Genomic DNA, 10671 nt, shown 5'->3' with positions numbered 1-10671 from the left:
AGGGTCCCCATAGAAACGCGTCGCGCTTTACGGCGCCGCCGTAGCGACCTGCCGTTGCCGCGGCGACGGAGCGATTCGCGACGGACAGAGAAGCGATTTACGGCAGCACCGAGCCCTGAGGGGGATTTGGGGACCCGGGGGGGGTTTTGGGGGTCCCGAGGGGGATTTGGGGACCAGAGGAGGGGTTTGAGGGTCCTTAAAGGGGTCTGGGGGTCCCCGCGGGGGGGGTTTGGAGGGTCCCCAGCTGGTTTGGGGGGATCGCCGGGGTGGGTTTTTGGGGTCCAGGGGGGGTTTTGGGGGTCCCGGGGGGGTTGAGGGTCCTTGAAGGGGGTTGAGGGTCTCGGGGGAGGGGGGGGTTGTTGAGGGTCCTCTGAAGGTTTTGGGGGTTCCCCTGGAGTGTGGATTTTTGGGGGGGGTGACGTGACGTCACGGTGCGAGTGACGTCACACCTCTGCGGAGGGACGTCACGTGTGTTCCCCCCGTGGCCAGGCCGGGCCGCTTTTTGTTCGATTCGTTCTTTTTTTTTTTTTTTCTCTTTCTTTCTTTTTTTTGGCGGGGGGGGGTCGCAGCTCCCGGACCCCTCCCCCACCCGCGCCCCTCCCCAACCCGCCCCCCACCCCCCCCACTCCCTCCCATCTCGGCCCTCCCCCACCGCGCCCCTCCCCCACCCCCCCGGTACAAAACAAGAATAAGAAACGACACCTGAGGGGGACTTGGGGGGTCCTCCCAGGGGGGTTTTGGGGGTTCGGTGGGGGATTTGGGGGTCCCAGGAGGTCCCTGATTGTTGTGGGGTCCCTGGGAGGGGGGGCGGCGTCTCAGTGCGGAACTTGTGGGGGGTCCCGGGGGGGATTTGGGGGATTTTGGGGGTCCCAGGGGGTCCCTGAAGGGGTTTTGGGGGTCCCCGGGGGGGGGTTGGGGTCTCAGGGGGGAATTTAGGGGTCCTGGGGAGGATTTCGGGGGGTCCCAGAAGGGGGTTGGGGGGGATTTAGGGATCCCTCTGGGGTTTTGGGGGTTCCCTGGGGTCCCTGAAGGGGTTTGGGAGGCCCCGGGGGGGGTTTGGGGGGTCCCTGAAGGGGTTTGGGGGGTCCCCGGGGGGGTTGGGGGATCCCAGGGGGGATTTGGGAGGGTCTCGGGGGGGTCCCTGAAGGGTTTTAGGGGGGATTGGGGGTCCCCGGGAGGTTTTGGGGGTCCCTGGAGGGGTTTTGAGGGTCCTTGAAGGGGTTTGGGGGGGTCCCCAGGGGGGATTTGGGAGTCCCAGGGGGGATTTGGGGTCCCCAGGGGGGATTTGGGGTCCCAGGGGGTCCCTGACGGGGTTTGGGGGGTTCCAGGGTAATTTGGGGGGTCTCAGGAGGGGTTTTGGGGGTCCCTGAAGGATTTGGGGGGGGCGTTGAGGGGTCCCTGGAGGGGTTTTGGGGTCTCAGGTTGGTCCCTGAATGGTTTTGGGGGTCCCAGGAGGGGTTTGGGGGTCCCAGGAGGGTTTTGGGGGGTTCCAGGGGGTCCCTGAAGGGTTTGGGGGGGGCATTGGGGGGTCCCCGAGGGGGGTTGGGGGTCCCTGAAGGGGTCTGGGGGGTCCCCAAGGAGGTTTTGGGGGGGTCCCGGGGAGTCCCTGAGGTGTCAGGGGGGGACATTTGGGGGAGACCCCCAGGGTGGGACCCCCAGGGAGGGTCCAGGTCCCTCCCCCAGTGCCCCCAGTGCCCCCCAGTCCTTCCCAGTGCCCCCTCCCAGTGCTCCCAGTGCCCCCAGCCCAGGACCCCCGGGTGTGACAACGTGCCCTGGGCTGACACTGGGTGGTCCCTGTCCTGGGCCCCCCCCCGATGCTCCCAGTCCCATCCCAGTCCCTCCCACACCACCCTCCCAGTGCCCCCAGTGCCCCCCAGTCCCTCCCAGTGCTTCCAGTGCCCCCCAGTGCTTCCAGTGCCCCCTCAGTGCCTCCCGGTCCCTCCCAGTGCCCCCAGTCCTCTCCAGTGCTCCCAGTGCCCCCTGGTCCCTCCCAGTGCCCCCCAGTGCCTCCCAGTCCCCCCCAGTGTCACCCACTCCCTCTCAGTGCCCTTCATTTCCCCCCCAGTCCTCTCCAGTGCCCCCCAGTCCCCCCCAGTGCCCCCTAGAAGCCCTGGATGTGGCAGTAGGAGATGGGGTGACCCCGGGTGACCCTGGGTGACATTGGGGTGTCCCCCTAGAAGCCCTGGATGTGGCAGTAGGACAGGGGGTGACCCCGGGTGACCCCAGGTGACCCTGGGTGACCCCAGGTGACATTGGGGTGCCCCCCTAGAAGCCCTGGATGTGGCAGTAGGACAGGGGGTGACCCCGGGTGACCCTGGGTGACACTGGGTGACCCTAGAAGCCCTGGATGTGGCAGTAGGACAGGGGGTGACCCCGGGTGACCCCGGGTGACCCCGGGTGACACTGGGTGACCCTAGAAGCCCTGGATGTGGCAGTAGGACAGGGGGTGACCCCGGGTGACCCCAGGTGACATTGGGGTGCCCCCCTAGAAGCCCTGGATGTGGCAGTAGGCCTCGAGGCTGGCGAAGAGCACGTAGAGCAGCCAGAGCAGGAGGAAGAGCGCGGCCGTGAGCACTTTGGGGGCGCGGGGCCCCCCCAGCTCGCCCCCGATGGGCGCCCGGCGCCGGTAGAGCAGGACCCCGATGGCGAGGAAGGCGAAGATGGTGAAGAGGGTGACGGGGAAGGCCAGCGTGCCCGGCGGCACCAGGAAGGGGCGTCCCTGCGCCGCCCAGTACACGGCGGCCACCGACCAGGCCAGGCCCAGCCCCAGGAACACGTTGACGGCGTTGGAGCCCGTCACGTTCCCGATGGACGCGTCGGCGCACGGGTCCTGCAGGGCGGCCACGCGGCTGGCGAACGTGTCTGCGGGCACGGCGGGGCACGTTGGGGGCGGCGGGGACATTGGGGGCGTTGGGGATGTTCATGGTGTTGGGGACATGGGGGACATTTGGGTCATTGGGGGCATGGGGGGCGTTGGGGATGTTGGGAGTGTTGGGGACACTGAGGGTGTTGGGGACATTTGGGGTGTTGGGGACATTGGGGGTGTTGGGGACATTGGGGGTGTTGAGGACATTGGGGGTGTTGGGGACATTGGGGGTGTTGGGGACACTGAGGGTGTTGGGGACATTTGGGGTGTTGGGGACATTGGGGGTGTTGGGGACATTTGGGGTGTTGGGGACACTGAGGGTGTTGGGGACATTGGGGGTGTTGGGGACATTTGGGGTGTTGGGGACATTGGGGGCGTTGGGGACACTGAGGGTGTTGGGGACATTTGGGTCACTGGGGGCGTTGGAGGTGCCCAGGGCCATGAAGACAACGGCGTTGACGGAGTCCTTGAGTCCCTTGTCCATCTCCCTTGTCCTGCCCCTTATCCCATGGTGTCCCCATGATGTCCCCATGATGTCCCCATGGCGTCCCCATGGTGTCCCCTCACCAGGGATGGACATCCCCAAGGCCACAAAGACGACGGCGTTGACGGAGTCCTTGAGTCCCTTGTCCATCTCCCTTCTCCTGCCCGTTATCCCATGGTGTCCCCAATGTCCCCATGATGTCCCCATGTCCCCATGATGTCCCCAATGTCCCCATGATGTCCCCATGGTGTCCCCATGGTGTCCCCATGTCCCCATGATGTCCCCAATGTCCCCATGATGTCCCCAATGTCCCCATGATGTCCCCATGTCCCCATGGTGTCCCCAATGTCCCCGTGGTGTCCCCTCACCCGGGATGGAGGTGCCCAGGGCCACGAAGACGACGGCGTTGACGGAGTCCTTGAGGCCGAGGGTGCAGCCGAAATGGGCCGCCAGGTCCCCGATGAGGGCGGTGAGGAGGGCGAGGAGGAGGATGGAGACGCCGAAGGCCGCCCAGCCCCCCAGCAGCGCCGTGGGGGGGACGCAGGCGAAGAGAACCTTCCAGAACACCGTCAGGAAGTGCATCACGTAGTCGAAGCACGACGGCAGCCGCTCCTCACGGCCCTCGTCCTCGTCGTCCTCGTCGCCTGCGGCGGGGGGGGGACGAGGGGTGGTGACACTGGGGGGAGGGTCCTCGGGGTGGTGGCACCAAGGGGAGGGTCCCCAGAGTGGTGGCACCAGGGGGAGGGTCCCCAGGGTAGGAGCAGGGGGGTGGCACCGAGGGGAGGGTCCCCAGGGTGAGGATGGGGTGGTGGCACTAAGGGGAGGGTCCCCAGGGTGGGAGCAGGGGGGTGGCACCAAGGGGAGGGTCCCCAGAGTGGTGGCACGGGGGGGAGGGTCCTCGGGGTGGGGACGGGGTGGTGGCACCAGGGGGAGGGTCCTCGGGGTGGTGGCCAAGGGGTGGACACTGGGGACCCCGAGGGGACATTGAGATGACATTGGGGACCCTGAGGGGACATTGGGGACACTGAGGGAACATGGGGGACACTGAGGGGACCCTGGGGACACTGAGGGAACATGGGGGACACTGAGGGGACCCTGGGGACACTGAGGGAACATGGGGGACACTGAGGGGACCCTGGGGACACTGAGGGGACCTTGGGGACGTCAAGGGTCCCCCGTGGCCACCTGGGCTGACGGTGACCTTGGGGATACTGGGGGAACATCAAGGGGACATTGGGGGCCCCGAGGGGACATTGAGGGGACCCCGAGGGGACATTGGGGGCCCCGAGGGGACATTGAGGGGACCCTGGGGACACCAAGAGCCACCTGCGCTGACGGTGACGGCCTCGAGGAACTGCTCCCTCCACGAGTGGGTGCCGATGACGGTGGCCAGGTTGGTTTTCTTCATCAGCTTGTCCACCGTGTTCTGGGGGGAGGAGGGGTCAGGGGGGGTCAGGGCGTGTGTCCCCCCCTCCCGTGCCCCTCCCCCTCCCCGTGTCCCCCCAGGGCCACCTTGAAGTCGTAGGACTCCTCGATGACGACCTCGAGGCGCCGGTTCTCGCCCAGGATGGGTTTGCCCATGTCGGCGATTCGCCGAGCCTCCTCCTCCTCGGCCGAGAGAGCCCGCTCCCCGTCCCCTGGGACAGGGACAGTGTGGGGACACAACAGGGACACAGCGGGGGTCAGGGGGGCACGGGGACAGAGCCTCCTCCTCCTCGGCCGAGAGAGCCCGCTCCCCGTCCCCTGGGACAGCATGGGGGGACAACAGGGACACAGCGGGGGTCAGGGGGACACAACAGGGGTCAGGGGGACACAACAGGGACACAACAGGGGTCATAGGGGCACAACAGGGGTCATGAGGACACAACAGAGGTCTTGGGGACAGAGCCTCCTCCTCCTCAGCTGAGAGAGCCCGCTCCCCATCCCCTGGGACAGCATGGGGGGACAACAGGGACACAACAGGGGTCATGGCGTCATGGGGACACAACAGGGGTCATGGGACACGCGGGCGGACACAACAGGGGTCATGGGGACACACAGAGGGGCACGGGGACACGAGGGTCACTGGGATGGGGACACGTGAGGGACACGTGTGGGGACACCGTGAGGGCCGTGGGGCCATGAGGACACGTGGTGGGGACACGGGGACATACACGGTCACGGGGACATCCACGGTCACGGGGCACGTCCGGGGCCGAGGCCGAAGGCTCCTACCTTGGGCGAGCAGCAGAGCTGTGGGGACAGGAGGGGACAGCGGTGAGAGCCCCGTGACCCCTCGGTGGCCCCCACGACCCCTGGGTGGCCCCGCGGTGGCCCCGTGACCCCTCAGTGGCCCTGTGACCCCTCGGTGGCCCCTGTGACCCCTCAGTGGCCCTGCAGCGGCCCCATGACCCTTCTGTGACCCCTGTGACCCCTCGGTGGCCCTGTGGCCCCTTGGTGGTCCCCATGACCCATCAGTGGCCCCGTGGTGGCCCCATGACCCCTGGGTGACCCCTGGGTGTCCCCTGGGTGTCCCCGTACCCGAGATGCCGCGCTTGAGCCAGCGCGGTGGGCCCAGCTCGATGAAGAAGTTCTCCTTCTTCTCGTACTCCTCGTCGTCCACGATCTTCACCTGCAGCGTCTTCCTGGGGCGGGACACGTGGTCACCATCACCATCATCACCATCATCACCATCATCACCATCATCACCATCATCATCGTCATCCACCCACCCAACCAGCAACCCAACCCTCCTCTTCCACTGCCATCGATCCGTCCTTCATCCACCCGTGTCCATCACCTCCATCCCACCGTCCATCTTTCCATTGTCCACCCGTGTCCATCACCTCCGTCCCACCGTCCACCTTTCCATTGTCCACCCGTGTCCATCACCTCCGTCCCACCGTCCACCTTTCCATTGTCCACCCGTGTCCATCACCTCCATCCCACTGTCCACCTTTCCATTGTCCACCCGTGTCCATCACCTCCGTCCCACCGTCCACCTTTCCATTGTCCACCCGTGTCCATCACCTCCATCCCACTGTCCACCTTTCCATTGTCCATCCGTGTCCATCACCTCCGTCCCACTGTCCACCTTTCCATTGTCCACCCGTGTCCATCACCTCCATCCCACTGTCCACCTTTCCATTGTCCACCCGTGTCCATCACCTCCGTCCCACTGTCCATCTTTCCATTGTCCACCCGTGTCCATCACCTCCATCCCACTGTCCGTCCACCTTTCCATTGTCCACCCGTGTCCATCACCTCCGTCCCACCGTCCACCTTTCCATTGTCCACCCGTGTCCATCACCTCCGTCCCACCGTCCACCTTTCCATTGTCCACCCGTGTCCATCACCTCCATCCCACTGTCCACCTTTCCATTGCCCATCCGTGTCCTTCACCTCCATCCACCTCTTCCTCTTCCACCTCCACCCAACCCCCCGTCCCGCCGTCCGTCCGTCCCTCCCTCTGCATCCGTCACCAACGTCCGTCCACGCTCTTCCTCTTCCATCTCCATCCAATGTTCATCCGTCCGTTCCATCATCCCTCTGTCCATGATCCACCATCCATCCATGATCCACCATCCATCCATGATCCACCATCCATCCATCCATCCCTCTACCCATGATCCACCATCCATCCATCCATGATCCATCCACCACCCATCATCCACCATCCATCCATCCATCCATGATCCACCATCCATCCATCATCCCTCCATCCATGATCCATCATCCATTCCATGATCCATCCCTGACCCATCCCTGATCCATCCCCCCCTTCTCCTCACGCCGTCTCGTCGTTGCGGAACTCGAGCTCATCCACGATCCATCCATCCATGATCCAGCCATCCCTGACCCATCCCTGACCCATCCCTGATCCATCCCCCCCTTCTCCTCACGCCGTCTCGTCGTTGCGGAACTCGAGCTCATCCACGATCCATCCATCCATGACCCATCCATCCATCATCCACCATCCATCCATGATCCATCCATCCATGATCCAGCCATCCATGATCCATCCATCCATGATCCAGCCATCCATGATCCATCCATGATCCATCCATGACCCATCCCTGACCCATCCCTGACCCATCCATCCATCCACCCCCCGTCCCCCCCTTTCTCCTCACGCCGTCTCGTCGTTGCGGAACTCGAGCTCCCCGCTGGCGTCCTCGTAGTCGACGCCGCCCCCGCGGGCGGTGCCCTCGACGGTTCTGAAGGGCACCATGACGGTGCCGCGGGCGCCGGAGCTGCGCACCACCGTCACCTCCACCTTGCCCTGGCACTCGCTGACGCGCACCGAGCGCTCGCGGAACCCGAAGATGCCGGCGTGGTCGTCGTCCAGGATGGTGACGGTGGCCACCAGCGGCGCCACCAGCTTGCCCTTGGGGTGCTCCTCGTTGTCGGCCTCGAACATGCCCTCGGCGTCGCCCACGCGCAGGTTGAGCAGGCGCACGAAGAAGTGCTCGTCCTCCTCGAAGATGTCGTCGTCGATGATGCCGATGGCCAGCTCCTTGCGCGTCTCGCCCGGCTTGAAGATGAGGGTGCCCTCGCTGTACTCGTAGTCCGAGCCCGCCTTGGCCGAGCCGTCCTCGGTGCGGAAGTCCACGTAGAAGGTCTGGTTGGCGCCCACGCCCTGCTCGCAGGCCACGGCCAGCGTCACCGAGCCGCAGTTCTCCAGGCAGTGGTAGAGGCAGGGCTCGAAGAAGATGCGGCTGCAGGCCTCGTCCTCCTCCTCCTCCTCGTCGTCCTCGCCCGGCGCCGCCGGCGAGCGCCGCGCCGCCTCAGCCGCGTGCTTCTTCAGCACGTTGCCGGCGCCGGTCATGAGGCGCGTGGCCTGGATGCGGTAGAAGGCGCGGCTCTTCTGCTGGTGCACCAGCGCCACGTAGTTGGCGGCGTCCACCAGCTGCTCCAGCTCCTTCTCCGGGTGCTTCTGCTTGAGGTCCTTGAGGATCTGGATGACCTCGCGCCGGCTCTCGTCCAGCTCCCGCTCCTCGGGCGTGGGCGACGGCGACGCCGCCGAGCCCTCGGGCTCGGGGGCCGGGGCCGGGGCGGGGAAGCCGCCGTCGGCCTCCACGTCCTTGGGCGGGCGCTCGGCCTCGGCGCCGATGATGATGCCGCTGCGCGGGTCGGCGCGGTAGCGCTTGTAGACGTACTTGTAGAAGAGCAGGCGCTTGTCGGCCGCCCAGGCGAAGACCACGCAGGCCGGGAAGAAGAGCAGGGTGAGGAAGGCCTCCCACACCTGCACCACGCCCGGCGTGATGACGGCCAGGATGAGGTAGAGCCAGATGTAGGCGAAGATGCTCCAGGAGGCCGTGACGAAGAAGACGCGCAGGTGCTTGATGCGGCGGCTCTCGCCCGCCGGGATGGCGTAGACGCACACGGCGATCACCACGAACATGTTGAAGGCGGCGCTGCCCACGATGGTGCCGGGGCCCAGCTCGCCCGCCTGGAAGCGGTGCCCGCACACCTCGATGAGCGAGAGCAGGATCTCGGGCGCCGACGAGCCGAGCGCCATCAGCGTCAGGTTGGAGACCGTCTCGTTCCAGATGCGCACGGTGCCCACGCTGGTCTCGCCGTTGGCCTTGGTCACCGTGATCTCCTTCTCGCGCGACGTGATCACCTCGATGGAGGCCATGAAGCGGTCGGCGATGATGGACACGCCCAGGAACAGGTACATCATGGCCACGAAGTAGACGATGGCCCGCGCCGCCTTGTCGCCCGCCGCCGGCTCGTCCGGCTGCCACACGGGCAGGAGGACGCCGGGCTGGCACCGCGCCGAGCCGCGGCACGTCCCGTTGGCCACGACGGAGCCGTCGGGGGACGCCCCGGAGAGCCGCGGGGCCACCAGGAGCCAGGCGGCCGCCGCCGCGCCCACGGCGGCCATGGCGGGGCGGAGACGCTGCGGGGGGGAAGGAGGGGTCAGTGGGGCGGGGTGGGGGTCAGGATGGATCCAGGGGGTCAGGATGGATCCAGGGGGTCAGGATGGATCCGTGGGGTTGGGATGGATCCGTGGGGTTGGGATGGATCCAGGGGGTCGGGATGGATCCAGGGGGTTGGGATGGATCCAGGAGGTCGGGATGGATCCAGGGGGTTGGGATGGATCCAGGGGGATTGGGATGGATCCAGAGCGGTCGGGATTGATCCGTGGGTTGGGATGGATCTGTGGGGTTGGAATGGATCCAGGGGGTTGGGCTGTATCCGTGGGGTTGGGATGGATCCAGGGGGCTCAGGCGGGCCATGGCGGGGCGGAGACGCTGCGGGCGGGGACGGATGCGTCCGTTGGCGGCGGGGTGGGGTCAGGATGGCTCCAGGGGGCGGGGGGGGGTCGGGATGGATGTCTGGGGGGGTCGGGATGGATCCAGGGGGTTGGGATGGATCCAGGGGGTTGGGATAGATCTGGGGTTGGGATGGATCCAGGGGGTCGGGATGGATCCAGGGGGTCGGGATGGATCCAGGGGGTTGGGATGGATCCGTGGGGCCCATGGCGGGGCGGAGATGCTGCGGGGGGAAGGAGGGCAGGGAGGGGTCAGTGGGGCGGGGTGGGGGTCAGGATGGATCCAGGGGGTCGGGATGGATCTGTGGGGTCAGGATGGATCCGTGGGGCCCACGGTGGCCATGGCGGGGTGGAGACGCTGCGGGGGGGAAAGGAGGGGTCAGTGGGGCAGGATGGGGGTCGGGATGGATCCAGGGGGTCAGGGTGGATCTATGGGGTCAGGATGGATCCGTGGGGTCAGGATCCAGCCATGGCGGGGGCACAGCAGCTGCAGGGGGAGGGCAGGGAGGGGTCAGTGGGGTGGGATGGGGGGGTGGGATGGATCCATGGGGCTGGGGTGGATCTGTGGGGTTGGGATGGATCCGTGGGGTTGGGATGGATCCGTGGGTTGGGACGGATCTGAGGAGCTGGCATGGATCTGTGGGGCTGGGCTGTGGGGTTGGGATGGATCCGTGGGGCTGTGAGGGGAGGGGAAGGGGCTGTGGGGGCACAGTGGGGTCAGAATGAGGGGTGGGAGGCCCGGGTGGGCTGCGGGGTTTGGATCCGGGGGTGGGATGTGGGGCTGGGATGGATCTGTGGGTCCGTCCTTGTTCCGGGGGGAAGTTTTGGGGGTCTAGGATCAATCCGTGGGTTGGATCTGTGGGGCTGGGTGGGATCTGTGGGTCAGGGATGGATCTGTGGGGCTGGGAGGGATCTGTGGGTCAGGGATGGATCTGTGGGGCTGGGTGGGATCTGTGGGTCAGGGTTGGATCTGTGGGGCTGGGTGGGATCTGCGGGCCCGGGGGTCGCTCCCGTTCCGGGGGGGGTTTGGGTGCGGGGGCGGTCCCGGCTCCTCCTCGGCAA

The 10671-nt window shown here is 66.5% G+C and overlaps 1 protein-coding gene across 3 annotated transcripts; it reads right to left on the bottom strand.

Annotated features, from left to right (window-relative positions):
- Window positions 1-2016: 2016 nt before the first annotated feature.
- SLC8A2 (solute carrier family 8 member A2) lies at window positions 2017-9250 on the bottom strand. Of its 3 annotated transcripts, XM_039378991.1 has the most exons (8): window positions 7463-9250; window positions 5871-5974; window positions 5565-5582; window positions 4863-4987; window positions 4677-4776; window positions 3719-3994; window positions 2501-2862; window positions 2017-2188 (listed from the first exon to the last, which is right to left on the bottom strand). In XM_039378991.1, the coding sequence occupies exons 1-8, from the start codon at window positions 9217-9219 to the stop codon at window positions 2174-2176; spliced, it is 2757 nt and encodes a 918-aa protein (XP_039234925.1). In that variant the 5' UTR covers window positions 9220-9250; the 3' UTR covers window positions 2017-2173. The 3 variants fall into 3 exon arrangements, with proteins under 3 accessions (XP_039234925.1, XP_039234924.1, XP_039234926.1); XM_039378990.1 differs by having other exon boundaries at window positions 2018-2862; XM_039378992.1 differs by lacking the exon at window positions 7463-9250 and adding an exon at window positions 7121-7185 and having other exon boundaries at window positions 2019-2862.
- Window positions 9251-10671: the final 1421 nt, after the last annotated feature.

This window comes from Pipra filicauda, unplaced genomic scaffold, assembly GCF_003945595.2.
Source record: "Pipra filicauda isolate LSUMZ 115617 unplaced genomic scaffold, ASM394559v2 scaffold1523_size10677_pilon, whole genome shotgun sequence".
In the NCBI taxonomy this organism is placed as follows: Eukaryota; Metazoa; Chordata; class Aves; order Passeriformes; family Pipridae; genus Pipra; species Pipra filicauda.
This window is presented reverse-complemented; position numbering and strand designations above follow the sequence as displayed.

Coding starts and splice junctions, on each gene's coding strand:
- SLC8A2 (XM_039378991.1), bottom strand. CDS start 9,219: ATGGCCGCCGTGGGCGCGGCGGCGGCCGCCTGGCTCCTGGTGGCCCCG. Junction 3,995..4,676: donor GGCCGTCACCGTCAGCGCAG/GTGGCTCTTGGT, acceptor CCCCCGCCGCAG/GCGACGAGGACGACGAGGAC. Junction 2,863..3,718: donor CCTGGGCACCTCCATCCCGG/GTGAGGGGACAC, acceptor CCGTGCCCGCAG/ACACGTTCGCCAGCCGCGTG.